The 25484-nt window shown below is 42.1% G+C and overlaps 1 protein-coding gene across 1 annotated transcript in view; it reads right to left on the bottom strand.

Moving 5' to 3' along the window:
* Window positions 1–256: 256 nt before the first annotated feature.
* Window positions 257–25484, bottom strand: part of tbc1d1 (TBC1 (tre-2/USP6, BUB2, cdc16) domain family, member 1) — a 62584-nt gene continuing 37356 nt past the window's right edge. The window contains exons 14-21 of the mRNA XM_063009178.1: window positions 21775–21972; window positions 19039–19200; window positions 17233–17394; window positions 14571–14815; window positions 13137–13296; window positions 9846–10015; window positions 5576–5752; window positions 257–3723 (exon numbers count right to left, since the gene is read on the bottom strand). Coding sequence (XP_062865248.1) covers window positions 3631–3723; window positions 5576–5752; window positions 9846–10015; window positions 13137–13296; window positions 14571–14815; window positions 17233–17394; window positions 19039–19200; window positions 21775–21972 — 1367 coding nt within the window. The 3' untranslated portion in view covers window positions 257–3630. The remainder of the gene's footprint in view (window positions 3724–5575; window positions 5753–9845; window positions 10016–13136; window positions 13297–14570; window positions 14816–17232; window positions 17395–19038; window positions 19201–21774; window positions 21973–25484) is intronic.

Raw genomic sequence — 25484 nt, 5'->3', positions numbered from 1 at the left:
CTGCACTGTACTGTACTGTCTTGCACTTTTTGTTCTATGTTGCACCTTGGACCTTGTTTAGTTCCAATATGTACTCGTATATAGCTGAAATGACAATAAAACCTCTCTTGACTCTTGAAATATACTGTACATGCACCTGTGGGTCTGATTTAAGAGGCAGGTTTTGTCTAAATGTTAAAAACAAGGCCTTTTTGCTCATAAAAAAAAATCACACACACTCCTGATGAAGATAAGAAAACTGATCAACACACGTCAGTTCAAGTTCTTTTGTAGGATTTTAATGCAGACGATACAAAAAATGGTTCGATTAAAATATCCATCAAAAGGAGTGAAAAATCAAAATGTTGAAAGATCATGTGCAAATACAGAACATTACAGAAGACCCAGCATCACAAGGTCTGTTGTACATGTTGTAATGAGAGCGCTTTGGCTTTTTCAGTCATTTGTTCATTCCCCTGTTCGGTTCCCCCACTTCTTTTTGTTATTGAACCGAGACGTCTACACCTCAATTATCAACTGTCAAAACAGGAGGTTCAAAAGGGTAAAGTAACCGACAGCCTTGTACACACACACACACACACACACACACACACACACACACACACACACACACACACACACACTCACTTGTGCTGTAATATATATCAAAATGCTTTAAATCTGCAATACTTTTCATCATTTCACACACACACACTATATGGCCAAAACCATGAACATGTTGGTCATTCCAAATCCAGATGCAATGCAGTAACACACCACCGACAGGAAGCGGTCTGTGTGTCTGTGTGTACACGCCCGACCAGCTGATAGCACCACTAGAGACTCAGACCCCGGATTGCAGAAGTAGTGGGCTAGCATAATTTTATCACTGCACCACACGAGCGCCCTACCTATGTAATACATTCATTTATTAGGATTTTAACGTCATGTTTTACACTTTGGTTACATTCATGACAGGGACGGTAGTTACCCAGTACACAAGATTCATCAGTACAAGTTTAACGTCAAACAGTCATGGACAATTTTGTATCTCCAATTCACCTCACTTGCACATCTTTGGACTGTGGGAGGAAACCGGAGCTCCCGGAGGAAACCCACACAGACACGGGGAGAACATGCAAACTCCACACAGAAAGGACTTAAACCGCTCCATCTGGGAATTGAACCCAGGACCGTCCTGCTGTAAGGCGACACTGTGCCACCCTCTTGGTAATATATAACACAAATAATGATTAATGACATTTGTATCGCTAACAGCCAATAACGTGAGTCATATTAAAACAGAACGCTAATACAGCAAATAAAATAGTAATAAATAATCTCAGCTCTGATTTTGAATCCTGTCGCTTCCATATTTTAGTTTTATTGTACACAGATGATGGGGCAGTGCCCTAGTGCCCCGGGGGAGGAATCACCCCTGCTCATGAGATCTTACCAGGTTTTGTTTACGCAGTGCGTCTCCCTGTAATCACACAACATTCTGCCGTGGTAAACAACCTGAGTTTCTGACTCTGACGTGCCTTCACAGTGAACTTCCTTCTGGTAAATTGTTCATGAGTGAAAGGCGTATTCCAGGAGAAAGAAGGAAGTTGATTTCTTTAGAACGAATGTAGTTTTTACAGACAGCTAGCGAATGTGAATGCTTGGATATTAGAGAGTAATACTCATGTATTCAAGTGTATATGTTTACAATCAGCACTGCTAGCCCCAGATATCCAGCTTACCTAAGTCAACATGGCAGAATTACTGAAACAATAATGATAAACATTTATAAAAGCCACATTTAACACTAGATGGCTAGATAACGATTATGATGAATATTCGAAACTACTTCTGAGGCCTGGGTGCCTGGAGAAATGTTGGATGGGCAGGGCAGGGCAGGGCAGGGCAGGGCGGGGCGGGGTTGGGCACATCTCAGTTTATATGAGATCATAGACCTACAGCACACAAAGACACACCTATAGTTTCCAATGAAATACTGCATTCAGCAAACTGGCCTTCCTTATACAACCACAGCACACCAGTAGCACCATCATGCTTGATTTATTCGGCTCTGGCACAGCAGTTTACATGCACTGTAACGGACACTCGTGTTACACTCGTGTCTTCACTATACTGTATTTTTTGTGACTGAATGACGAGAAGACACACTTCTTTGGCCTAAAAGCAAACCAGCAACGATCACAACGCAACACGTCAGAGAGCAAAGTGTTTTAGTGTCACGTGTCTCAGCAGTTTTTAATTCATAGCAGCAGACGGCTCTCGACCACCTTGTTTTGTTTTCATCATGACGTGAACGTTCAGGTTTTCTTCCAGACCTTGAGCTTGGCAGGAGACCAGCGTGTCATGTACTTTTTAATGACTGCAGTCAAATCGATCACAAATGAGGAATTAATCCATGTGATTATAGAACAGCTGTAGCCTAGGGGCTAAGGTACTGGACTAGTAAACAGAGGTTTAAGGTTTAAGAGGTTTAAGCCTCACATCTGCCAGGTTGCAACTGTTGGGCCCTTGAGCAAGGCCCTTAAACCTCAGTTGCTTAGACTGTGTACTGTCACTGTACTGTAAGTCACTTTGGATAAATGATGAAAATGTAAATGTAGAACGTTCCCCACCAAATTCATAATCTAAGAGGCTACGTGTATACTTCTGAGCCAGTAGATCCTCAGAAAGCCCACAATGAACTTATAAAAGAACTTGCGTGTTTAGAGACTAATGTCACGTTGGAGGAAGAGAAGGCCTTCACCAAACTGTTCCAACAATTTTGGAAGCATTTATTTATTTCATTTGACTATGAGTGTGGCTGAAAGGTGTCCATATAGTGTGTCTAAACATGTAGTAGGAGCACATGTCTACCGGTAACACGCCGCTACAGGTGTGTTACTGCTGCGCACCTCAGGTCGGTTCAGCACTCCCTTATTTTCAATTGTTGGAATATAGAGCAACGGGCGGTGCGACTCGGCGAGTCATTGTGCTCAGGAATTAAAGCCTGAATTCGCAGACTGGTTTGGTGTCTGATGCGTGGCATTGTGGGTATTGTTAATGTTTTTTTATTTATTTAGACAGCTCGTATATAAAGGCACGAGAGGCCTGAATTCACGCAGGGATTCAGTGTCTAGACAGAGACGGACTATAACGAGCATAATTATGCCAAGAAAAAGTCTTTGAAGTCTGGGAAACGAGGGGGGCGGGGGCGGGAGTTGTGACTCTGCAGATCTCAGGCAGTAAACAGGTTTCGGTCGACTGTAAACTGGAGTGACTCTGCAGTACATATGAACACAACACACACACACCGGTGCAAATACTTATACACACAGGAGAAGGTGTGCGATCGTCCAGGCACTTGGGAGTGAAGTGGCGCCCGTTCCCCTCCTTAACACCAGACGCCAGCACCTAGTCCAAATTGAACCTATAGATAAGCCTCACCCCTCAATGATCCCTCTTCAGAAAAATGAGGGCGTGTACTTGATTTGAAAGGATGGAACGCGATCAATCAGCGCAAAAAACCCCAAAGCAAGGCTCCGAGTGTTTCCCCCGGAATTAGGAAACGGGTGCCGTGTACTGGATGCCGTGTTTGTCCAGTGAAGCCTGTAGGTGGGTTACAGTCTGCTGCAGGTCGGAGTGTTCGGTCTAGAGGTTGTTGAGCTGTAAACGTAGCGCCGCCTCACTGTGCACCAGCCCCTCCACACGAGACTCCAGGAAACGGATCCTCGCATGGGCCACCTGAGAGAGAAAACAAAAACGATCAACCAGTCGTTCCAAAGTAGCTGTGCTACAGTGTTGATGTGTTTAAGGGTGGTCACATGGTGCTTAGTACACATCTGCTTAGTAAAGTTTCAGGCATGTTAATCACATGATCTAAAATGACCAACTAGAAGTTTTCTCCCAAATCTGGTCGTATCCAATTACCCTGATTGCGTTACGCTTCACCTCTACTGATACCTCTACCCTCCACTGCTGACTGAGGAGCTTCGCAATTGACACGATCTGGATCAGCCTTGTGCACGGAGAGCCACACCCTGATCAGCATTATTCCCCAACTCTGCGCAGGCGCCATCAATCAGCCAGCAGAGGTTGTGATTGCAGCAGTTATGAGGAACCCTGGTCCGGCTCATCCCACCCTGTGAACAACAGCCGGTCGTTGTTCATGTGCCCGCCCAGCCCGCCCGGATGGCAGAGCTGAGATTCGATACGATGTATTTGAAATCCTGGCTCTGGTGTGCTAGCGCATTTTACCGCCATGCCTCCTGAGCGGCCGTCATGTCACTTCTATGAGATAATCGTAATGTCAGTTAACCTGCTGGAACACTGGGGACACTATCCACACTGGGGAGTCTATTCCAGAATCACTGGACACAAGGTGGTCACACATGGAAGTGATTTATAATAGCTAGTCTACCTGCTGGCATGTTTTTGGGTTTCAGTGTGTCAGAGCCTATCCAGGAGACACCTGGATGCAAGAGTCAGATTTGCCATTCCATGGGCCTGTTTGAAAACCTAGTGAGCTGCCTTGCTGCCTACTGCCTACCTGGGCAGCTGCCTCAGTAAAGAGGATTCTAATAAGACGCGCTACTTAGACAGTGATTACAGCAATTACATCAGTTTTCGCTTACTAACACAGTTAGCCTCAGGCCATTCAAACCAATTGGATGAGATGGCACGCGCCAGCACGCAAGGTAACGTCTCCCTCCGTGTAACGAAAACAGTTAAACTGTCCCTGACGAGCCTGAATTAGCAAATTCATTCCACTTTTATTCAAATTAAAAATCAATGATAATTTATTTACATTTGCTCTGCATTCGTCCACCATATATGTCAAGTTTTGTGAGAAAAGTTTTGCCACACTGAATGCTGGGATTGCCATTGGATGCTCCCGTGTTATTCAGTCACAATCGCGTTTAAATTTAAGGTACCTTACTAGGCAGCATTTTAAGGAATCTAAGAATTCGAACAGCCTTCTTCTCAAGAGCGTGCGTAGGATGACGTAAAATGCTGGTACTAGGTTTGCGAACAGACCCCAAAACAGTGTTTTGCGAGGTGGAAGAAAACAGGAGCATGTTGGGAAAATGCATACAGACACAGGCCGACACACCGCGAACACAGCGCCTGGGTCACAGAACCGGCATAACACAAACACTACCTGCTGCACCTATCTGCAGATATTCAGAAATCATAAAGCAGATTAGAACAAAGACACTGAGGTAGGCACTTTTGATGGAGCTATTTTTAGCTCTGATTGCACATTTGTTTAGCTATGTCAGATATGCCCTTGATTAGATGCCACACCCTGGCCTCCTACCACAAATGCCTATAAAACAACAGTAGGTAACTGGCTAGTCAGGATCATGTTCAGATGTAAGGCAGTAGGTGTGGTTTGCCATCAGGCAATTGTGTACTTTGGAAGCAAATTTAACGAGTGGGCAGACTGAATCAGTTATTTAGGTTAATTTCAGGTGAGCAGGTTCAGGATGTTTTGGAGGAGCACGAAGAACCGGCTTGTACATTACTCACGCTTTTATCATGACTGAACTATGTGCTTGTGTTATTGGCTTTTGTTTGTGTTTTTGTAATGTACCTGCACTTCCTCCAGCAGATCCAGGTTTTGCTGACGCAGGCACCCGTTGGTCTTCTCGAGCTGGGCAGCGCGCTGCGATTGGTTTAGAGTGGAAGGACCGTCCAAGAGTTCGTCCTGGAGAACGTGGTACTCCACCTCGTAGGCCTGAAGTTGCTTACTGATGTCCATTTCAAATACCTAAACACAGAGACGTATTTAATTAAAATAAGTTTTTAATAGGAAGTGTTTTTTAATAACTGCTAGTTATAAAATCAAGCAAACTAAAACATGGAAAAGCAGAAACGCTGATAAACATATTAAGTAGACAAAATAACAGAAACTAATGACAAAAAAAAACAAATGACAATCTGTAGCCCAAAGCGGAGTGGTGTAGGAACAGATAGACGAGAACATTAATCGGATCAAACAAAAAAAAAAAAATACTAAGTGGTCAAAATAAGAGAAACTTAAAAAAAAAACTCAATGAAAAGCAGTAGCCCAAATTGATTTCTAATAGCCAGTCTAACTGCTGGCATGTTTTTGGGTTTCAATTAGTGTGTAGGAAGAACAAAGACGAAAGCGGCTCAGGTGGCGCAGCGGTAAAAACACACGCTGCAACTGGAGCTGGATCTTGAGTACGTCGTATCGAATCCAGCTCTGCCTTACCGGCCGAGGCTATATGAACAACGATTGGCCTGTCGTTCAGATGGGCGGCACTAAGGTCGGAAGTGGGTCTCTCTCTGTCAGAATGGTGCGGTTACGACCTCTGCTGGCTGATTAGAAGCGCCTACACGGAGATGAGGAAGGAGCGCTCTTAGGGTGTGTCTCTCCGCACGCAACGCTAGGTGGCGCAACACTCGTCAATGTGTGGGTGGCAAGATGCATACGGCTTGCTGCTCAGATGTCGGAGGGGATGTGGGTTGGCTTCGATCCCCTCGGTCAGGGCAGAGAGGATGCGTGATGCAAATTGGGCAATTGGACGCGCTAAAAGGGGAAGAAAAAGGGGAGAAAATGCATTTAAAAAGAAAGAAAGAAAAAAAAAAGAACAAAGACGAGAGTGGTGTAAACATATTTAGGATCAAACAAAAAAAATTTAAAAGCAGAAAAGCTAATAACAAAAATACTAGGTGGCCAAAATAAGAGAAAAAAAAAAAAAAAAACCAATGAAAATCAGTAGCCGAAAGCAAAGTGGTGTAAAAACAAGAGTTAGGGGACTAACTCTTCAGTCAGGAAATTGGGTAATGGATGTGACTAAATGGGTAATGGGGGTCGATCTTTAAAGAATCTTTATGTGTGTATACATGTATATGTACACACTCACAATTCATAGGGTGTGTTCCAAAACCTAGTGAGCTCTTTACATAGACGCATTTTACCTCATTCTACACACGCTCCCGAGAATGAGGCCGTTCGAAATCCTAGATTACATTACATTACATTACATTTACATTTAGCCGACGCTTTTGTCCAAAGCGACTTACAATAAATGGAGTACATCTCTAAAAACAGCATAAATAATATAAAAATAAGAAAAGAAAAAATAAATAAACGAAATGATTTGCTAGATTACCAGGCCAGAAAGGTGGCATAGACAAAGAGGAAGAAGAACTAGAGGAGGAAGAGTGGAGGAGAGGGAATGAAAATGAGGTTAGAGGTGTTAGTATGTTAGAGGTGTTAGGAGAGAAGGTGTTCCTTGAAGAGCTCGGTCTTCAGGAGTTTCTTTACCGTAGCGAGGGACGCCCCTGCTCTGGTAGTGGCTGGAAGCTTGTTCCACCATCGGGGGACTATGTATGAGAACAGCCTGGATTGCTTTGTGTGTACTTTCGGCAAAGCTAGACGGCGTTCTGTGGAGGAGCGCAGCGGACGGAGGGTAACGTAAGCCTTTAGCAGTGAGTTCATGTAAGTGGGTGCCTGTCCCGTTATCACCTTGTAGGCGATTGTAAGAGCTTTGAACTGGATGCGAGCAACAACCGGAAGCCAGTGGAGCTCAATGAGTAGTGGAGTAACATGTGCTCGTTTTGGTTGGTTGAATACCAAGCGAGCTGCTGCATTTTGTACCATCTGTAGTGGCTTTATGGTACAGGCCGGGAGGCCCGTTAGCAGCGCATTGCAGTAGTCAAGACGGGAGATGACCACAGCTTGGACCAAGAGCTGGGTGGCATACTGCGTTAGGAACGGACGGATCTTTCTGATATTGTATAGTGCAAAGCGGCAGGACCGAGTCACTGAGGCAACATGGTTTGTAAAGGACAGCTGATCGTCAATCATGACTCCTAGGTTCCTAGCAACCTTTATTGGAGAGAGTGAAAGCGAGTCGATGGTTATGCTGAGGCTGTGCTGTACGGTTTGTTTTGCCGGAAGAATCAGCAGTTCAGTCTTAGATGCCTTAATATGCTCACTAGTAAGGTATCTCAAAATGTCAACAGTATTTTGAGGGGAGAACGAGTGAGCATCCGATGCTGCCTTAGCGGTGAAGGCAATCCCAGCATTCAGTGCGGCACTTTCTCACTAAAAAAGATAACAAATAAGGCGGATGATGCGGGCCAAAAAATTTACTTATTATTAAATGTAAATAAATGATTATTGATTTTTAATTTGTATAAAGGTGCACAAGTGTGATTTATTTGCAAGGGCTTGTCAGGGACAGTTTAACCGTTGTCGGTACACGGAGGGAGATGTTAGTTGACATGCTAGCGCGTTGTGCCACCTCATCCCATTTGTTTTAAATGGCATGATGCTAACTGTGTTAGCTTAGTAAGCGAAAACCGATGTTATCACTGTCTAAGTAGCGCATTCGAATAACCTGGCTTATAAGTCGATGTCTTATTAGAATCCTCTCTACTGAGGCAGCTGCCTATGTTTTGTTTTGTTTATTTTGTTTACTCTGTTGAGTTATTTTCAAGGCAGGACCGGTTATTTGGGGCAGGAATTTATTACCTTTATAAAAAAAAAGTCTTCAAGTTCGTATTTGTAAGAAAGTTTATGATCATGTTTGCATTGTTTCTGGTAAAGATATTGCTTATAGAGTCAGTTGTTTTCAGTCTCTCTCTCTCTGTTATATTTAACACATTCTATGAAAATGTGTTTTACAGTAATGATGGCTTGGCATAGGTTGCATACAGGGGGGCTCCTCTCTTCTCATCTAATGTGAATGTGTGAGTTGGGTGTGTCCGATACGGCATCTTGTGTATGAGGTCTGTTCTGTCCGTTTTTCCAGAAATGTTGTTTGATGAGTCGTTATATCAGGACAGATTTCATGCAGTTTATTACTGGTTTGTGAGTTCCATTCTGATTGCCACTGGTTTAGTATGTATACTGTTATTAGAGTGAAGAGGTCGGGGGGTGGGAGTTTGAGGTCTGTTATCTGTTCGCTTGTTTTCCTTCTTGCTAATTGGTCCACCTTTTCATTTTCTGTAATCCCGCAGTAGCTGCCTATGTAGACAGTAAGGCAGCAAGGCAGCTCCCTAGGTTTACAATAAACAATAAACTGTAATTGTAAATTTTTGCCCCTAAATGTATTTAATATTTAACACAGGACTTCATACTTAAAATATATTAAACGCAAGTAACATGGACACTAAACACAATTGTCTTCATTTCACACCGGTACAATAATTATTCCATAGTCAAAAAAAAAAAGTAATGAAAAAAAAACTATACTGCTAAATACCCAGCGGTTATGGAGAAGCAGTAACTGCTGTACCCAGTGTAGTGCACATTAGTATAAACTACGAATGAATTTGGGATTTGTTTTATGGTAGCGTGGCCAAAAATTAATCAGCGGTTTCATACTGATCGTGTTAGTGTAGAATAAACAACAGATGTGACGATTAACTGTTCCCACATTGTCAGAGAAAATGTAATATCACAGGACTATTATTTTAAAGCGTATTTAAACTTTTGACTTTACACACACAGCGTTTTTAAGTGCTGCACCTGATATCTGTTGCTTTAGTTCCGTGTGATTTATGTAGATTGGTACTGACATGCATGTCTTTACACAAACACACATTTACTGTCACGTCTTTCTGTAATAACTACGAGTGTAAATCAAAACATACACCCAAACTGATGCGCTATAAATCAGGAGCAGTGTCATTCCACTCATACACTACATGGACAGAAGTATTGGGACACCCCTTCTAATTATTGAATTTATGTGTTTTTAATAAATTCTTTTAATGCTTTTAATTTTGCAGTAACAGTTTAGGGAAGGCCTTTTTCTGTTCCAGCAGAAGCATGACTGTGCCCCTGCTCTATAAAGACATTAAAGAAAAGTGATTGCTGAGACCTGATTGATGGTTTTCTCCATCTGCACCAGTCCCAGGTTGGGGAGTGTCGTCTTGATGAAGTCCACTATGGACTCCAGATTGTCGTGCTGCAAAATCAGTGGCTTGTGGCTTCCCAAAAGGCTCAGTGCCACTTTGAAGATGACCTCTGACCCTTGCAGGAACAGCATGTCTGAAAAGAATAACACAAAAACATTCATTATTTAAAGCATTTAAATAACAAACAGCTCAGTCTTGTTGGGGTTATTATTAGAAGCAGGGTGGTGCAGTGGATAGCACTGTCGCCTTATAGCAAGAAGGGCCCGAGTTCCATTCCCCAGAGAAGTGTGTGTGTCTGTCCTGTGATGGACTGGCAATGGCCTTTTGTCCAATGAATCCGACCCATCACCACCCTGATGAGGATAAAACTGTGGTTAAACAGTAAATAAATTAATGAATATTTATTTATTTGGTTACATTCATGACAGGACAGGTGAGTTACTCATTACACAAGATTCATCAGTTCACAAGTTTAATATCAAACACAATGATGGACAATTTTGTACCTCACACAGACACAGGGAGAACATGCAAACTCCACACAGAAAGGACCCCGACCGCTCCACCTGGAGATCAAACCCAGGATCTTCTAGCTGTGAGGCGACAGTGCTACCCACCGAGCCGCCCCTAAATGAATGAATAAACAGCTGAACATTTACAAGATCGTTTGAAGACCTTAAGGGTGCGAAGTGAAACTGCATAAGGAAAAGCAGGGTGTGTTCATGCATCTAGGTGTTGAAGTGTAAAAACGTGATGGTACAAAGGAAAGCTGCTCTGTACATTTTCTTCCTCTCACACACACGTTTATTTGCACGGGCAGGTGGACGTTTGTGATTAAACACAACAAAGTTAGAGCCACTCGACAAGCATGGCTGCTTCTGATTGCAACGGACAATGGAATCCCGCATGACCAGTCGGAGACGAGAGATGTGTCAACATGAACTAAACAGAGAGGTCATGAGAGTCTGGTCTGTAATATAAGCTCCGTAAGCTATTTATTATAAACAAATCAACATTTCCAAAGTACCAGCATTAGAGTTCAGCCACACTCGTTCCTAACAGGTGAATAAAATAGATTTTTTATTCTGCATTTATTATGTGTGTTAAATACCAAGAAAACCTGACTAACATAAATGTGTGTGAAGTAGTAGCCAGCTGTCGACCAGGGTCGTGCAGTAAGACACCCAGGACAGAACTCCAGTCCATCGCAGGGCCTCAATAGCACTGTTTGGGATGAGCTTGTATACTTCTATATAAGGTGATTTTACTAAACACATGGGAATGTGCAATTTCAAAGGCAATGTTTACAAAGGGCAATGTGCAATTTCCACCAGCTTGTTACCGACAGAAGTTCTATTTGTGTGTTGTTGTTATTGTAAATTTTGTGAATGCAAATATTGGTAATCTTTGTAAATTCTAGTTTTTTAAATGTATTGTTTGTAACACTATAGAACAGGGGTGTCAAACTCACGGCCCGCGGGCCAGATCCGGCCCGCCACGTCATTTTATGTGGCCCACGAGAGCTTAAGAGATTGTTGTGATGGTTCGAGTCGTTACAGAGACGCGCTTATAATTTAATGGGACACCTGCGCCTTTAACCGGCAACTGCTGACATCGTAGTCATGGCAACTAACTTTGACCTCGCTGAGTAGCCATGTGACTTTTACAGCAAAAGAACGCGGGTAGTAATGTAAACAATAATAATAAATATAAATAATTATCTTGCAGTATAATACCAAAGCATCGTCTGTAAGTAGTGGCGTTTATATTCTCAGTTGTTAGTAAATGTTTAGTGAGTATATCACAGCGTTTTAGTTACAAATTTACCGTAATTAAATACAATTGTTACCGTTACTATAGCAATTAGTATCTTTACACTAAATGCTAACTCGTTAGCGCTATTTTACGTTTGGTTAAATCTCATATTGTACCAGATGTAACACTTGACTACAGCTGTGTGCTTGTACTGTATTAAGTTCTTTATTGTTTTTATTGTTTGTATTTTTACTTCATTCTGGTGCACAGAGTGTCTCACACAGCTGGCGAGCAAATAAAACCGACTGTATTCTGAAAAGGTCTGTCTGTCTGTCTGTCTGTCTAGCTGAGCAAGGGGGATAAACTATTAGTTAAATTAAACAATTGTCTTAAAATACACTGTAAAATCCTACATTAACTGCATCTCTCAAAATGCATGCTGATTTTGTGACCTGCACAGTGACACATCCCGCCAGTAGATGATGTTAAGAAATATTTACACATGATCCCAAAATGTACAAGAAGATAATTAAGAAAATTAAGCAGAAGGAGGAAATTTAATGAAAATGTCAAGAAGTTTGTGCTTCAGGTAGAGAAACCGGTGCGTCTCTTGTGTTATGAGGCCGTGTCTGTGGTAAAAAAGGACAATATAAATGCAGAATTTAGCCTCCAAGAAAAACAACAGACTGCAATCACAGCAGGATACGTTACAATCGGCCCTTTGAGGGCCACAATAATGCTGATGTTGCCCTAGGTGAAAATGAGTTTGACACCCCTGCTATAGAGTATTGCACCTTAATTTCGTTATACCTGGTATAATGACAATAAAGATGTTCTGATTCTGTATTGGGCTTGTTAAGTTGTTGGTTTGAGGCTGATCATGGGTCTGTCTGAAAACCTAGTGATCTCTCTACATCGACTCGAATTTTACGTCATCCGACACTCGCTCCTGAGAAGATACCTTAAAATGCTGCCTGCTGAGGTGCCTTAATTCTAAGCGAAAATCAGACTGAATAACGAGGGAGCGTCCGATGCTTCCTTAGTGGTGAAGGCAATCCCAGCATTCAGTGCGGCACGACCTTCCTCGCAAATGCGGAGCAAGGAACAGAGTTCTTTTCAAATGTAAATAAATCATCATTGATTTTTAATTTGTATAAAGGTGCACAGGTGTCATTTATTTGCGAATTCGAGCTCGTCAATTACAGTTTAACGGAGGGAGACGTTAGTTGGCGTGCTAGCGGGTCGTGCCGCCTCAGCCCATTGGTTTGAATGGCCTGAGACTAACTGTGTTCGCTTAGTAAGTTAAAACTGCGGTGACGTAATCGAGGTAATCTCTAATTAGTGCGTCTAAATAATCTGGCTTATAAATTCGATGTCTTATTAGAATCCTCTTTACTCAGCAGGCAGCAAGGCAGCTCACTAGGTATTCGCACTGACCCTGTGTGGAGTGGGAATGTGTGTGTGTGTGTCTGTGTTGGTGTATCCATATGTGTGCGTACCAAAAACTCTGGCCACAAAGCCCAGAGGGAAGTGCGAGGCGAAGGCGGTGAGGAACCACGGTGCGGCGTAGAGACTGGGGCCGATCTCGTGCAGCTCCAGATGAGAGTACAGCTCTCTGTGGTAGTCGTGTAACAGTCGGGATAACTGATACATCTGGATCTGAGAGAACGAGAAGGGAGGGAGAAGGATCAGGAACGTGACCACAGGAGGGTCTCACTAGCCCATCACAGCTGAGATCTCAAGCTTTTCAGTTTGATTTATTTATTTATTAGGATTTTAACGTCATATTTTACACACTTTGGTTACATTCATGACAGAAATGGTAGTTACTGTTTACACAAGATTCATCAGTTCAAGTTTAACATCAAACACACTCATGGACCCAGGACCTTCTTGCTGTGAGGCGACAGTGCTACCCACTCTTCAGTTTGAATACCGGCCAGTGCTACAATTGGCTGCACTTCATGAATTCAATATTTGAAGGCGTGTCCCAAAACTTTTGCAAGGGACAGGAAGAAAGAGGAAATCTGTCCGGATAGTCAGACATAATCCTAAAACCTTCTTCACACACTCCTGATCATGTATGTTAAACGACCGACCAGGCCGGTGGGTTAGCAGCGCATTACAGTGAGGGCCAGGAGCGACATTTTCTGCCCATTTAAAATGACACATGCTCAGTATACACAATAACTCCACTGTCACTACATTTGCATAAAGCCAGCGTACACAAACAGCTCGCTTTAAACAGCGAATATACTGAGTACACGTGTGTACTGCACTATATGACAGATCACATATCACAGAAATTGATTAATTAAAGTTATTCTGACAGCTAATAAATAAAAAGCTAAACCGGAGGACTAACAACCTAAATCATCACGTCAGATTATTTAAGGTCATCCGAGGTATTTGTTACTAATGCTGCGCTCGACTCGCATCAAGTCGAAACTCAAAATTACACCTCGCCACAGAATAAATGAAACAACTTCATCTAAAAAAATCTTAAAGCAGACCTGACCTGACAGTTGAATTAAATCCTTAACGTTTAAGCGTGCCACAATTAGCGTTTACATTTCCTTCTATGTTGTAAGTTTTAGTAAATGAAAGCTAACTGGGGTCTCGGTCTGTGTAGCAGTAAAGTACAACAGCCCACTACTTCCAGGATTCGGATCTCTGCGGTGCTATCAGCCGGTTGGGCGTCTGCATGGACATGACTGGCTAGCGTTTACGAAGGGCTACTGGGAGGTACAGTGCGCTCCTTTCTCATTTATGGCATTTTGGAGACACTTTTATTCACAGCAACTTACAATTGCGACCAAATATAATTTGAGCAGTTGAAGATTTAGGACATTTTTGAGGGTTCTGCACAGGAGCCCAACAGTAATGAGGCTTAAACCAGCTACCACTTCACTTCAAGAGATGCAATAGGCTACCTGAAGGATGATCATGTCTGGCCGGTACTGCTTGCGTAGGCCCATGTCGTACATGAGGAACTTCAGCATTTCGAAGGCTTCCTCCTCACTCATGTGCAGCAGCAGCACTCCCGCCACGAAGCTCAGCCCCTGGCAGTAACCCACCTCCGTGTCCAGCAGGGAATAGGCCTTAAGGAGGTTGTAGAGCGAGAGCTGACCAGCACCTAGTTGGGCGCTGAAGTACGGATGTGTGGGAAATGTTCGACCTAACAGAGTTAGAGGAAAAAAAGAGAAGAAAAGAGCATGATTGTTAAAAGTTTTCCCAGAATAAAAAAGTGCATTTTTAACATTTTCTTTTTCGAAAACAACAAGACCTTCAAAAGGCTTCAAAAACAGTAAACCAGTCTTACGGACAGGTTCTGCTTCCAGACCTACAGCAAATGTTGTCAGTCATAATATCTAACGAGGAATCTGGAGGTCATACCCCAAAGTTAAATGACATTATAGAATGTCCAACACCACTGAATTCCTCTAAACTGCTGTAGGTACATTTCTTAAAAACCTGTGATTAATTGACTCTCCGCACATCATACTGATCCCTGTGTGAACCTGCCTTGTGCAGGTGAAAAGAAGCGGTCGGAGGGGGCGTGGTACCTTTTTGGAAAGGGTAAATATGGGCAGGGTCAGGGTCTGCAGCAGTGGAGGGCAGATATAACCAGTGTAATTGGATACGATGATGTTTTATTAGTCTTGTATTATATATACACACATATGTTTTCAGTCTTATATTATTAAGGAATTTGAGGATTGTTTCTGTTTTATCTTGTGTGAGAGTTCCTTTTAACGTAATGGTCATATATAGTCTTTGTCTTTCAAAGCAGACCCAGGTGTAGGTGTGTGTGTGTGTGCATTCAGTATTGACCCTGGACTCACTGCTGGATGAATATAAGCTATTGTTTGGTGTTTGTGTGTGTATATAAGGTAGAGTCTTTTATAAGGGAGTATACATTCCTAAGTGTCTCTTTGTAGTTTGCATTGGGCTGGGTACGCTCCACACCTTCTTTTGTGTCTGCTTCTCTGAATCTGTCAGTCATGTGTCTTTTGTGTCATATTAACCACGGCTATACCCTGGGAGATGGTTATGGATGGGAGGATTGGGTAACTTTTGTATAGTGTGTGTAGGTGTGTTTGTGGCAACCATGGGCTTAAACCATTTGTAAAAACAGGGACTGATTTTGGATGAAGGCCTGACTCACAATTGACGTTCCAATCCATCCTCCTGGTGTTCAACAAAGCTGAGGTCAGGGGGTTGTTCTGGCCACAATAGTTGCTTCACATTAATTTGTCAAATCGTGTCTTTTGGACCTCGCCTTTTGCATAAGGGCACAGTCCATGCTGAAACAGAAGGGGCCAACCCCAAGCTGCTGCCACAAAATGGTCAGAAGCATACAATTTAGTTTATATACTTGATTACATACATCTGTTAGCAATGGGTGTTGCTGAACAAATACTGCTGTCTCTTATCTAATGTATACACATCACTAGACGTCACTTTATAATCATTTATTGGATATTACACTAACACTGTGGAAAAATGTCCACAGACTCCTGCCTATATAATGTAAATTATAAAAGGATTATACTAATTTTAGTAATTGCAGACAAATTGCAATTTCAGGTGAACTGCTATTTTTTAAAATGATAATACGAACAGTCCCTGCCAGTAAACAGACCAACCGTCCTGGCATTTTACTGTGTGTTTTATATATATTGGTGCTTGTGTGCTCTATTACCCTAGCACTAGTTTAAATCTCTTTTGTGCTATCAGCCGGTCTACACAGACATGACTGTGAATATGTCTGAATTAAGGGAGTCTAGCAATGGATGGGCACGCTGTCCAGGATATACCTGCCTTGCACTCAGTGTTTCCTGGTGAAACAGGACCCACCACAACTGATGAAACTATAGATATGCAATAAAAAGAAGCTGTGTTTTGTTTCTCTTTAACCTTTATTTAACTTACAAAAGTACCTTTCCTAACAATAACACAGCACAGTTCTACTGTGTTTCGGTCCACCTGAGATGAGCACAGAATAGATGTACAGCAGAGCTGCAGGTTGCATTTCTTGATGCATCGGTAGGCCGTGATAAGAGACAACGGTTTACCGAAATACTCCAGAAAACATGTAGCTATATTTATCACAGTAGCATGTCATCTGTGGGCATGAACGTTACCCAATTTCAACAATGGTTTCTGGCCTTGCCCAACATAGACTGGGATTTCTCCAGATTCTATTAATATGATCACAATATTATTTATGGTAGACGATGGAGAACCTAAAATATATGTAATCTTGCATTGCAGGGCAGCTGTAGCCTAGTGGTTAAGGTACTGGTCCAGTAATCAGAAGATTGCTGGTTCAGGCCTCACAGGCTGCCACTGTTGGGCCCTTGAGCAAGGCCCTTAACCCTCTTAGAAACCTAATGCTTAGATTGCATGCTGTCTCAACTGTACGTCGCTTTGGATAAAATGCCGAAAAAATGTAAATGAATTGAAAAATCTTCTTTTTTAACTGAAGTTGGTCAGCCAAAAGATTAAAAGTATTTCCTTAATACTTTTGTCAGTTAAAAAAGCTCAAGAGAACAAACAATATAAACAAAATAATATATGTTAGGTACAAACCCAGATCTATGAGGATGGCGTGTTGTTGAGAGGTGAGCTGTTTCAGTAGCTCTTTATAAGGAACATCATTATTGGGGGGTTTGGTGCTGGGTACTTGCTGCCTGAGTAGATACTGCTCAGAAAGCAACTTCCAGATTTCTCCTCTGTTCTGACGTGGGACACCTGGAAATAACAGAAAGAAAACTGAATAAATTAAAACAAACACTGTCCATACTGTATTCACTTCATCATTCTCACTATCTAATGAATCATTATTTATTTTAAGCACATCCATCACGGTGACAGAGTGTGTGTGTGTGTGTGTGTGTGTGTGTGTGTGTGTGTGTGTGTGTGTGTGTGTGTGTGTGTGTGTTAGTAAAATAAATAAGAAACGAGGCAGGTCTGAAGTGAACGTTTTCCTGTAATAACAAATGAATCATGTCAAGCTGTAACATGCAGAACAGGGTGAGCTTCTCATCTTCTAATATGCAAAATGACTCAATTCCAAAACAAGTAGCCAGGCTGCTATCTGAATGATGCTATGCTAGTAACGTGCAGTAATTATGGTGTGTTTTGACAGGTTTGGCCAACCAGCACTCAGATCCTTGTGTGGTCTAGAAGTATTTTCTCTAGTGGTCTCAGTCTTTGGGCTCCTGCTGTTTATACATATACACATTTTATTTATAAAATAACAGCCTGTGTTGCAATTTGTGGTTCAAAAACCTTTTCACTTTTGTATTTTGACCCTGTTGCACTGACAGCAATATTTAAGAGGTTTGCAGGAAGCTTGATGTCCAAAATATTCCCAATCTATGGCAACTTCTCTAATAATAAAACCAGGCGCAATTTGTACCCCAACATTTTTTTTATCTAAAACTTGATTTGTTAATACGTAACCTTTACATATTTTGATTTTAACATAAAAAAAACCTGCTGTAGAGATTAGGAAGGGTTTATGGTTACAGAATTGTGCCCTTCTGCATTGCCATTTATGATCAGCAGAGCAACCTGCTTTTCTTTTGATGATCTGGTCCGCTTTTCCGTCGGCACATATCCTGGCACTTCTTTATCTTTCCATGAGAACCCAGATGCCATCTGGGCAGCTTTCGGCCATCACGAAAGAATGACTGCACTTTCCGCAGCCTGACGTTTGGACCATTGCCGTCCCCGGGTTGTTCCGTGTTCCCTTTCTTTAATCTTTTTCTAAGAAGCTGGTTGTAGAAGACGGTTACGTTGTGACTGCCTGTTTCCGTTTCTGTGCTATCCATATACTATTCACTTTCACCAATGCAGGGTGAGGATGTTTTTGTGTCTTTATTTGTTCTGATATTTTGGCCACGACTTTGACTTTCACTCTACCCTGCTTTGTTTGTGGCTTTTTATCCACAGTACCGTTTCACATTGGTTAAGCATCCTGCAGATTGGGTTTATTTCTATATTCTTGCACGTTCAGGGGTGTCAGTGTCGAGGCCTGACCCTCCCCATTACAGTCTGAATACTATAACTTACTACAGACTTTCTTGTTTTTTCACATTTGATAATGCTTATAGTTGCACACTTTTTCTTCATATTTACAAGTACACATTGAAAAGAAGACATTACGTGTGTACATTTACAAAATTTTTAATAGTTTAACATTTCTTATAGTTCAGAAGCATGTTAACACTGAATTTCACTTTAATAATCTGGTTCCTATTTTGTGTTTTAGCATCCACATAAAAAACAAATTCTCTTGGTGTATAAATGTAGACATATGCGCATTCCATGTGACCTGTATTCATGAGGACAGAGGCCTACGCTCATCGTGTCTGTTTACGCATGTGCTACCTTGTCCGACCGCAGTGTGTATCCTCTCGGTGTCGAATTTGACCCTTGACCTCCCTGCAGTGCTGAGCATTTTCTCCCAGACGAGGGTGACCTCCTTCAGACAGGGTGTGATCTCGTCATAGTCCAGCTTTAGCCGCCTGCTCTGAAGGTCACTCTCTGAAGCTACACAAGCACACAGACAAATGATGACCACAGTGATGACATCATTACCACATTAATGATGTGTTGATGATACACACATTATCGTCAACACATCAGACCGTAATACATTTTCTCCTTTGTTAAGGGGTCCAAGATTTTAGCTTCTCAAGTCAGGTCATAGATTTTGCCATGTCCAGTGCTGTGAAGCTCTTGGAACAGTTTTTCTCGGAATGAAATCCTAACAGTTCTCATGAATATCCTTCCTATATCAACCTATTGAAATATTAAACACACATTGTAGGCACCCAGGTGGCACAGCGGGATATTCCACTAGCAGATTCTGAACTCCTCGTTTCAAAACTCGGCGTGGTCACCGGTTGGCTGGGTGCCATCTAGCTTGCATAATTGGCAGTACCTGCAGCAGACACGTTTCTGCTAGGGAGGGATGAGCGGACTATGTGGGTGGGGTCTTCAAATGCTGTGTGTAAGGACCCTGATTAGCAGCTGAGAAGCGCCTGTGCAGAATGCACCTGTAGTCCAGTAGCAGAGCTGAGATTTAAACTCGCGAGCTTTAGATCTCAGCACTGGTGGCCTGGCATGTTTTACCACCTCCAGCTACTTCTATTTTTAACCCCAATGGTTGCATACTGTAGATTTAAGTATTCGCACGAGTACACTTCAGCACTGGTTCATCGGTTATGTTGATACAATACAATACAATACAAATCGGAGAGCAGCTGATGGTGACCTTTATCCAAATGAAAGAAACAGTACAGAACAAAGAATGTGAATTTCCGATCAGGCCTAAAGCATGAATGTCAGCACTTCTGTTATAAACCTGATCCTGAGTTTCCACCTCTTATGATGAACACACCCAAAAAGGGAGATTAAAGACAAAAGAGAAACGATAAAGTGTCTCCTGCTTCCTGCCCACCGAAACAGAGAGAGGATCAAAACAATTACACAATCAAACCAGCTCATTCATCTGGACTCAAACAATGAGCACCACAGGCTAATCTGCTCTTCTATCAGCCGAAGCCTTGACACCGTTTAATCAAGCAGCACTCGGCTGTACCAGCATGGCGAGGGTACAGAACCCTCGAGGAAGACAGAAGTGTGCCAGCCTGCTGGGTTTAGAGAACATGAGTCACTGTGGGATTGTGTTTTATTGTCTTCTGCACTCCAGGAGAAAGAGCTCTAAACTCCACATCACACGTTCAGTCGATCCGCACTAATCTGACTGTTGACTCAGATTTGTTTTATATAGATTCTGACATTATGTGAGTTTGTCTGGAGTGCACGCCAAGTTCATTCCCACCTAAAAAAAATCCAACTTGCTCAAGGCAAAGTGTACTTTTAAAAGAGATATTTTTGTACACAGCTGGTTTGAAACTGAGAAATATATTAGTTATATATAGTTATATATTTTATTATATTCTATTTCAGTTCAGCTTTTGGTTTATGTTTGGTTTTGGTTGGTTTAATCTTGGTTACTTTTAAACATTTTATAAATACATTTGTGAATATTAAGAGTCGTGGTGGGTCCGGCTCACACTAATTCTTAGTTATGCTGTAATAACTAGGGGTGCCGGAGTCTAAAGCTACTCTCTGTAAAAAATGACATTTTACTTTTTTACGATTTCACATTGTAACTACATCTTCTGTTGTTTTACCTCGAGGTGGTTCTGACGGAAACATGTTCACCCTCTCGAGGTTTAAGTCTGCAACTCGAGACTGCAGTGCCAACAACGCTGCTCCTGCTAGATGTGACGGGACCTTAGCGTGTTTGCAACAAAAATGTCCAGAACTTACAATCAGACTTTATCACAGACTGAACTGAACAATAAAGAACTCAATTATTTTTGCTAGTTATAACTTTCAGTTAAATTTAATTTTGTGTTTGTATGATTTGTGTAAATCCTATTTTTTATTTAAAGTATCCTCCAGGTCACCCAAAGAGGACGGAGGTCCCTGCTGAGTCTGGTTCCTCCCAAGGTTTCTTCCTGTAATTTTAAGGGAGTTTTTCCCTTGCCACTGTCGCCCACGGCTTGCTCAACAGGGTTTTTTGGTCTGTTGGTCCTGGATTCTGTAAAGTTGCTTTGAGACAATGTTCATTGTAAAAAGCGCTAAATGAATACATTTTGACTTGAAATTCACTGGGCACAAGGCAGGAACACCTGAAAAGAACGTAAAATCATTGTAGGACTGGACAACCCCCCCTTTCCCCCCCCACCTGACATAACCGATCATGTCTGTGTAGACATAGCTCAGCTAAAAATCGTTAGCATAATAGACCTCTGTGCCACCCTGGGGCAAATATTTTATTAATATCATATTATTTGGCCTAAGGTTGTATTAAAAAAACTTGGGCAACAATGGCTAAACTATTTTAATATCCTTCACTCATAATGGTGAACAATGATACTGATTCACAAAAGTATTCAGACCATTTATTCTGTACAGCATTTACAGCTGCTAGCACATCTGGATTATCCCCCTCTTCAAATTATATCCTCTCAAGCTTCATCTGATTGGATGGTGAGCATCTGTGAACTGCCCTATTATGGTCTCTCTTCATGTAACAGCTTTTCTCACCCTGTAGTTTTTGGTTCTCTATCTCCATTCTCAGAAGAAGGATCTGCTGCAGGATGGCCTTCCTCCATAACTCCCGAAGCTCTGCACTACTACGTTTCCTCCTCTCCTCGGGTACCGGCACCAGCGTGCTGTCTCCGGTCACTGCTGCACCTCCACCTGCCAGCCTGCCACTGACCTCTAGAGATGCTTCTCCTCTTTCTGAGAGAAGAGGGAGAAATAAGACAAAAAAAAACAAAAAACCAGAAAACAGTGTTGATTGGTGAAAATTGTTGGAGGGGGGTGGATGCTAGACTGTGGTTCTCTTTGGTCAGTGTGAGATGCAAATGGCACCTATTCCTAATTGGAAAAGGGAAGTGAAAATGACTAAATTGTGACAAAAAAGCAGAAAGAACTATAGATTTTGAATTGCTTTTCACGATAAAAACAGGCGTCTTACTTTACATCAACAACATTTAGACTTAAGACTCCGATCTCTGTCCATCAAAATTAAACAAGTCAATGAAATCCTCCCAAATACAGCATGGCTTATGTGTTGGTGTGCGTGTGCGTGTGTTTGTGTGTGTGTGTGTGTGTGTGTGTGTATGACCATGTTATTAATGAGCAGGTCTAGAGAGGGACACAGTAGGACGTTTGGGCACCTCCTATTGCTTTTACAAACACACACACACACACACACACACACACACACACACACACACACACACACACACACACACACCCTACAAATGCATCCACCGTCTTCGTGAACATAAACACCCATGGGCCGAGCACTCTGCAAATAAGCTACTGTACATCATCAGCCAACGCCTCAACACTCAGTGTACTCTCGCGCGCACACACACACACACACACACACACAGACACACACAGACACACACAGACACACACAAATGTGTCATTTGTGTCTGAGTTTTTCTCTGGCAGTCTGTCAACATGACCTCCAGCAAAAAAACATCGTAAAACACCACACCCGACACACCCATGGCCTGACGTGTATCCATGCAGACCTGTATGAAATAAAGAAAAGAGTTTTTTATGTTGATACAGAAAGTAAACATGAAATAATCCATGAACCAACGATCCACTTCATTCGTTTATTATTTTAACAGTTCATGATCTTCAGTGACCTTTGCATTATGAGTATGACGTGAGAACTGTTTCATTTCATCACTGATATACAGTATTTCTTTTTTTGTTCTCTCTCTCTCTCTCACACACACACATTACAGTTGCTCCTGGCCAAATCTGATGTAACTGCATGTCAATATGAGTAAATTAGTTTTAGTAAGCTTTATTTGTCGTATTGATATATTCATACCACTTATTGCCAAGGGAAGGGCGCTCGGGTTTCCGCAGGGATCTATTACACTATCTCACCACCAGGTTTGAATCTCAGTGATGCCATCAGCCGGTCTGGTGTCATTACAGACATAAATGGCTATGTGTGCTGGGTGTGAGTGTTCCTGGGACCAGTTGTGACACATTAATTTAACTGTAAGTGTAATCTGCTTCATAACTTGTTATACATGCGTAAATCAGACGAGTTCTGTTATGATGTCAGATGCTGATTAAGTGTTAAGACAAAATGTACTAAGACACCACAAATGAACAGTTAGTACAGCGGTACCTTGAAACTCGACGTCAGTTGGTTCTGGGAGTGGCGATGAGTTTAAAAGACGTTGAGTTTTAAAGGTATTTTTTCCCATAAGGATGTTTGGGAAACCTGTTAATGTGCCTATGGTCCTGCGGAACTGCATACATTTTAGGCTCATGTAAAATAATGGGGTTGTTTTTGACACTTATACACTGATAACACAAATATAATATAAAAACACTGAAATTTAATTGAAAAACAGTTAAAAATCAATAAGCGAGTTCAGTATGGGCGCATTCACATGATAAGTGGCAAAACCTTTACTTGTTTTAAGCTAGTAGAGTGTTTATTCTTTCTACATAAATGGGTGCTACTGTAAGAACTGCAATTTCCCTCTGGGATCAATAAAGTATTCTGATTCTGATTCATTATGCCAAGTCTAAGGTAAACACTGAGTTTAAAGGTACAAATTTCTTGATGAAGGGCGTCAAGTTTCAAAGATTTCGAGTTTAGGGGACGTCGAGTTACAAGGTGCCACTGTACTACATTCTTCTTCTTCTTCTTCTTTCGGCTTTTTCCCTTTTTCAGGGGTCGCCACAGCGAGTCATCCTCATGATCGCTCATTGATTTGGCACAATTTTTACGCCGGATGCCCTTCCTGACACAACCCTCCCTAATTTATCCGGGCTTGGGACCGGCACTACAATGCACTAGTGCATCTAGCGGCTAGGTATCCATAGGACAATTCAGTGTTTCCAATTAACCTGGTGGCATGTTTTTGGACTGTGGGAGGAAACCGGAATACCCGGGGGAAACCCACGCGGACACGGGGAGAACATGCAAACTCCGCACAGAAAGGACCCGGACCGCCCCACCTGGGGATCGAACCCAGGACCTTCTTGTTGTGAGGCGACAGTGCTACCCACTAAGCCACCGTGCCGCCCCTGCCACTGTACTACATTCTACATTAAATAATTGTTACAGCATTGTGGTGCCTTCTTGATTTATTCAACTTAGCCAATGGTCTTTCACATTTAAAAATGCTGAGCACCACGCCCCTCTGATGACTGCTGGTGGGGGTTTGTGTATTTTTGGCTATTGTAAGGTTTCTTCCAGTTGTAAAGCCTGAGCCTGACTGGCTAAACAAACTCCAGTGGCCGTAACCATTTGCATAAGGATTAACAGTAAACTATGGTGTAAAAGGACCTTTTGAGATTTTTTGCCCTTACTGACGTAATAAATAAATATAATTAGTTACAATACGTTTAGGGATCACTGATGAAACTATTTTGAGCTCAGTGCCGAGCAGCCACTGTTGGGCCCACAAGCCGGGCACTGAACCCTACTGATTTCCAAACAAGCTGGTATATCTGAAAAAGATTTCACTGCACTACACACGTGTATATGCAGGTATGATAAGGCATCATCTTTTATCAGCACTTAAGTCTGGTCATCACCATTCATGGAGGTGGATCCAGTGTCCCCGGAATCATTGGGCGCAATGTGGTAACACAGCCCAGACAAAACAGGCATCCGTAATGGGGCACCAGCCACCCCCAAACAGACACAACCAATCATGTCTGTATGTAGATGCCTGACCAAACCCTGGATCCAAGCAGTAATGGGTAATCTACCACTGCTCCAACCACATCCACGCATCTTTCTAAAGAAATCGAGAAGGAATTTATCTCTAATTAAGCTATTTAAAATAAGACCATACCTCTGCTAACATTATTTGAAATAATGCACTTATTGTATTGTGTACAGTATGGTCCATTAGGGTAGAAAAGTGGGAAAATTTGGTTAAGTTGTGGTTCCTAAAATTTAAAGCCCCTAACATAGGGTCAGTGTCCAATTTATTTACTGAATTTCTTTAGGGGAATGTGCTGTACAATGTTAAGCACCTTATCTTCTGAGAAGTACACAGAGTGACCATCTCTTAATTCCATGGAAAAGCTCAGAGCATGGCCAGTGTTTAGGGAAAACAAATTATATACAAAAAAATCAATGCTCAGTGTTGTTTAATCCTCCCTGGAAACTGGTTCAGGCATTCTCTTTGTGTTCAAGGTGTGCAAATTAAGTGCTTAAAGCTAATTCCAGCTAAAGACCCATTCCT

This window comes from Trichomycterus rosablanca, chromosome 14, assembly GCF_030014385.1.
Source record: "Trichomycterus rosablanca isolate fTriRos1 chromosome 14, fTriRos1.hap1, whole genome shotgun sequence".
NCBI classification, from domain to species: Eukaryota; Metazoa; Chordata; class Actinopteri; order Siluriformes; family Trichomycteridae; genus Trichomycterus; species Trichomycterus rosablanca.
Note: the sequence above shows the minus strand (reverse complement) of the source record. Positions and strands in the feature narration are given on the sequence as shown.